Here is a 4,791-nt window from a genome sequence, read left to right on the forward strand (position 1 = left end):
TGGGTACTCGGCATAATTTGGAGGCTTATTTGCATGGAGTAGCAGGCACTCAAGGTGTAGGAATAATGGTAGGAGAAATTTTGGGTGATTTTAAATTAGAGGTGAATCGTGATGTCGCTCTTGTTAATAAATCTACAGATGCGTTGAAGGGAGAATATGGTGTGCCTGCTAATTGGTGGGTTGAAAAGAACAAAGGGATGGTTCAGAAGGAAGATAAATCTTGGGTTCTCTTGGATCGAGAGGAGTATGAAATTTGAGAGCATTCAAATGTTATGTTTATTTTCAATTTGGTTTAATTTATTTTCATATATTGAGTTAATTTCTCTTTTATTAGATGTCCTCGAAGGGACATATATTAAGTTGCATCCATCTATCTTGTGCTACGTCGTCTCCGACTTGAAGTTTGGTTCGTTATCCCAATGTAATGTGAGATAAAAAATTATTTGTCTTTGATGTTTACAGCAAAGTATACCATTTTACTGTAGTAAAGTGATAAATTAAGATGATAATGTTTTTAATTAACTATGATCTCGTAAAAACAATTTATATTGAGACATATTTCATATATTTATTAAGTTGGTGTAAACATTATTTGCAGTAAGTCCAATTCTTGTCAAGCAACAACATTATTATGCCAGGAAACGCTTTTCTCCTCTTTTTTTTCTCAGTTTCCTTATCTCCTGCTATATATGAAATCCAACTGAAGGAAGTACTAACCACCTGATTAATAGGTGAAAATAATTTATATTTCTCAACTTTACTTTAAAAATTAAGTTCCGCCCTCAACTTTCAATAATAGATTGTCCTCCACCCTTATTCTATGTAATGTCTATTTTACTCTTACATTATCAACCTTAATCTTTATTTTCTACTTTTTTAAAATTCATGATATTTTTCATTTTCTTAATTGATATGAATTTTTTTTTATAGAAAAAAGTAACAATTATTTTTTAGAAGAAAAAAGAACAGTGAAAAATACTAATTGAGTATATAAGTTTAAGACATTTTTATAATGAAATATGCAGAATAAAAATAATAATTTTATTAATAGTAATCGAAACTCCAATATCAATTTATACAATCGAAAAAATAGGTAACAATATCTTTAAAAATATATTTTAATGCAATTAATATAAAAATAATTAATAAAAATAGAGGTATATTTTATAACATTCCTAAAAGATTATCTATTTATATTGTAAATGAGTTTAAGGTTATAAATTAGAAAATATTGGAGTAATGACAACCAAAATTCATATATCTTTGTAAACAACGGAAACAATAAAGAATAAGAGAGGAATGAAACTTAAATATATACATATACAAACATGCACATAAATACATATATACATACTTAATGCATGCAATATTAAAATAACATTAACTCTTTGAGCAGGATTGCTAGCAACCTAGGAGTGCCACTTATGTGCAGATGAATGTACTCCAAAAAAGCAGATAATATCTTATGTCCGAGTGCTGGTTGAGATGGATGTAACTAGACCACCTCCTCAGAGTGTGAAAGTCATGGATGCTCATAGCAAACTCTTTGATCAGTATGTCAGCTATGAGTGGTGGCCCCAATATTACCCCTGATGCTGCCAAATTGGTCATATATACCCTGATAAACAGACAAAATAACCTCAGAAACGACCAAAGCCTAAAGAGAAGAATACGAACAATAAGGGGGGACCTAAGAAGGATAAGCAGGCATGGTAGAACAAAGGGGGACAGCCTAGAGTTCCTCAACCAGTTCAGGAACCTGTGCAGGGGACTAATAATGATGAAGAATGGCAATCAGTGAAGGGCAAAGGGGTGAATAAAGGAGCAAGTGCAAATCAAGAGCAGCTAGTAGAAACTGCAAATGGTTTTACACCACTATAGGAAACTACTTTCCAACAAATTTTTCAAGCTGCATTGACTATGCAAAGGGGTGGTCGGGGCAGTACAGGAAATGGGAGTAAACCTCCTAATCCTCCATCAACCTCTCAATGATTATAGCCACCTGGAATGTAAGGGGCTTCAATAAGCTTTTTAAGCACAAGGAGTTTAATAGAGTAATGAATAAAGAGAATATAATAATTATAGCTATTACAGAAGATAGAGTAGCTAAACAACATGCATCAAAAATCATGAAAAAGGTATTTCCAGCATGGAGCTGGCATGATAACTATAATCAAACTAATAGAGGAAGGATCTGGCTAGCACGAGATCATAACGAAGTGGACCTCACAGTCTTAAGCGCTCACAATCAATTTATACATTGTTTACTAAGGGATATCAACACTGATAAGCAGATGGATTTTACTGCAGTGTATGGTTTACACACCATTGTAGATAGGAAACCTATGTGGCAAGCTCTAGAGAATATAGAAGCAAATATAGTTAATCCATGGCTCATCATGGGTGACTTTAATGCAGTGATTAATGGAGAAGATAGGATAGGAGGAAGTCAGATTCAGGATGCTGAAATTAAAGATTTTGCTAAGATGATAGACAATACAGGGCTTACTATAATGAAGTCCACTGGTCGATTCTACACTTGGACAAATTCACACATATATATATATATAGCACGATTGACAGGGCCTTGGTCAACTCTGCTTGGATGAACATCTGGCCCCAGGTGGAGATAGAAGTGAAGGATCTTCAATTCTCAGATCATGCTCTACTTTGTGTCACAATTGGCAACATTCCATATATAGGAGCTAAGCCTTTTAGATTTCTAAACCACTTATGTAAGCATAAAGATTTCTTAGGGATTGTTCAAGAGAGTTAGGAGAAACCAGTATATGGCAATGGTATGGCACAGATATGGAACAAGCCTAAGAGTATGAATGAGGCAATGAAACACTTGAATACCACATAATTCTCAAAGGTAGAAAACAGAATTCATGATACTAGGCAACAACTCCAGGACATCCAAGAGAAACGCAGGCTGATATTTCATGATCCTATGTTGTTTGAACAAGAAAGGGTGCTGAAACAAGATTTGGAGAAATGGGTAATGGTTGAAGAGAGTATTCTCAAGCAGAAGTCAAGAGTGCAATGGTTGAACTTAGGAGATACAAACTCAGAATATTTCCATGCCAGTATAAAAAGCAGACTGGTACAGAATCATATAAATAGGCTAATGGCTAGCACTGGAGAGGTCTTAACAACAGAAAAGGGGATAGAAGATGAAGCAATAGGGTTTTATAAAGGGTTACTGGGGACTTGTGCTACATAATTACCTGCCATTAATCTCAAAAGTGTTGACTAAGAGAATGCAAAGTGTGATGGAATACTTGGTGTACAGTAGTCAGGCAGGATTTGTTCCTGGGAGAGTCATAATTGATAATACCCTACTCAGTCATGAGTTAGTGAGGGGTATGGGAGGAAAGGGATGTTCCCCAGGTATATGCTTAAAATAGATATGCAAAAGGCCTATGACTCAGTAGAGTGGCCCTTCCTTGAACAAGTACTGCATAGTCTAAATTTCCCTAGTTATTTGTGGTATGGATTATGAACTGTGTGCAGTCTGTCTGATACTCTATAATTCTGAACGGGAAACCAACTCAGCCCTTTGATGCCAAAAAAGGACAAAGGCAAGGGACCATATGTCTTCTTTCCTGCTTGTGCTAGCCATGGAATAATTGAGCAGGCTATTAAAATAACTACAACATATACCAGACTTCAATTTCCATCCCAAGTTTGCAAAGCTGAACTTAGTTCAGTTAATTAGCCTTTGCAGATGACTTGATACTCTTCTGCAGAGGGGATACTAGTTCAGTACAGCTGCTATATCTCTCAGACTTCTAGACTTATTGCCAACCCTACAAAAAGCTCTGTATATTGTTGTGGAATTACCAGAGATGCAGAAGCGAAAATATTAGAAATTCTGGGATCTAGGAGAGGTGAACTTCCATTTACATACTTAGGGGTCCTCCTAAGTATAAAGAGAGTCTCAATAGTGTAATGCAAACTTTGATAGATAAGATCCTGGGTAGGATTAAATCTTGGACTACTAAGTTCCTATCCTATGCTGGCAGGGCCTAACTAGTCAAATCTGTTTTGTTTTCTATACAAGTGTTTTGGGCTCAAATATTTGTGTTGCCAAAGAAGGTGATGAAGATCATAGAAGCTACATGTAGGAGCTTTTTGTGGACAGGAGTGGCAGAGATATAAAAAAAAGCTATGATATCTTGGGAAAAAGTTCGCCAACCTGAAACAGCAGGAAGTTTAAACGTCTTGGATATCAAAATGTGGAACAAAGCTGCCATTGTCAAGCTATTGTGGAGCCTCAGTCATAAGAAAGATAAATTATGGGTGAGGTGGATTCATATTTATTATAGGAAGAACAGAGATTTCTTGAAGACATTCCTAAACAAGCATCATGGATAGTTCAAAGAATCTTGAAGGCAAAAAAAATTGTATAGGAGGCAGGTTATACCAGGGAAGAAATGCAACAGATGCAACAGTTTACTAGTAAAACTGTTTATATGAAACTTAGAGGAGATTTTTCCAAAGTTGGATGGAGAAGGTTGATTTGTAACAACATGGGATTACCCAAATGGATCTTCATACTGAGAATAGTTGTGCAATCAAGGTTATATACAAGAGACATGCTGGTGAAATGGGAAATTACTACATGTACTGACTGTCCCTTGTGTGAACAAACAGAAGCAAGTCATTCCCATTTATTCTTCACATGTCTATTCTCCTCACAGGTCTGGACAAAGTTGATACAATGGTAGGGTATAAATAAGTTTGTAAGTGGTTGAGACACTGAGGTGCGCTGGGCTAATAGCTTTG

The 4,791-nt window shown here is 35.7% G+C and overlaps 2 protein-coding genes across 2 annotated transcripts in view; both read left to right on the plus strand.

Annotated features, from left to right (window-relative positions):
* Window positions 1–311, plus strand: part of LOC132623496 (phospholipase A1-II 1-like) — a 3,478-nt gene extending 3,167 nt beyond the window's left edge. The window contains exon 3 of the mRNA XM_060338261.1: window positions 8–311. Within this exon, the coding sequence (XP_060194244.1) occupies window positions 8–257 (250 nt within the window). The 3' untranslated portion in view covers window positions 258–311. The remainder of the gene's footprint in view (window positions 1–7) is intronic.
* A 1,677-nt stretch (window positions 312–1,988) lies between these two features.
* On the plus strand, window positions 1,989–4,039 carry LOC132624541 (uncharacterized). Its single transcript, XM_060339306.1, has 3 exons — window positions 1,989–2,526; window positions 3,753–3,893; window positions 4,029–4,039. The coding sequence occupies exons 1-3, from the start codon at window positions 1,989–1,991 to the stop codon at window positions 4,037–4,039; spliced, it is 690 nt and encodes a 229-aa protein (XP_060195289.1).
* Window positions 4,040–4,791: the final 752 nt, after the last annotated feature.

This window comes from Lycium barbarum, chromosome 12 (genome assembly GCF_019175385.1).
Source record: "Lycium barbarum isolate Lr01 chromosome 12, ASM1917538v2, whole genome shotgun sequence".
Taxonomy (NCBI): Eukaryota; Viridiplantae; Streptophyta; class Magnoliopsida; order Solanales; family Solanaceae; genus Lycium; species Lycium barbarum.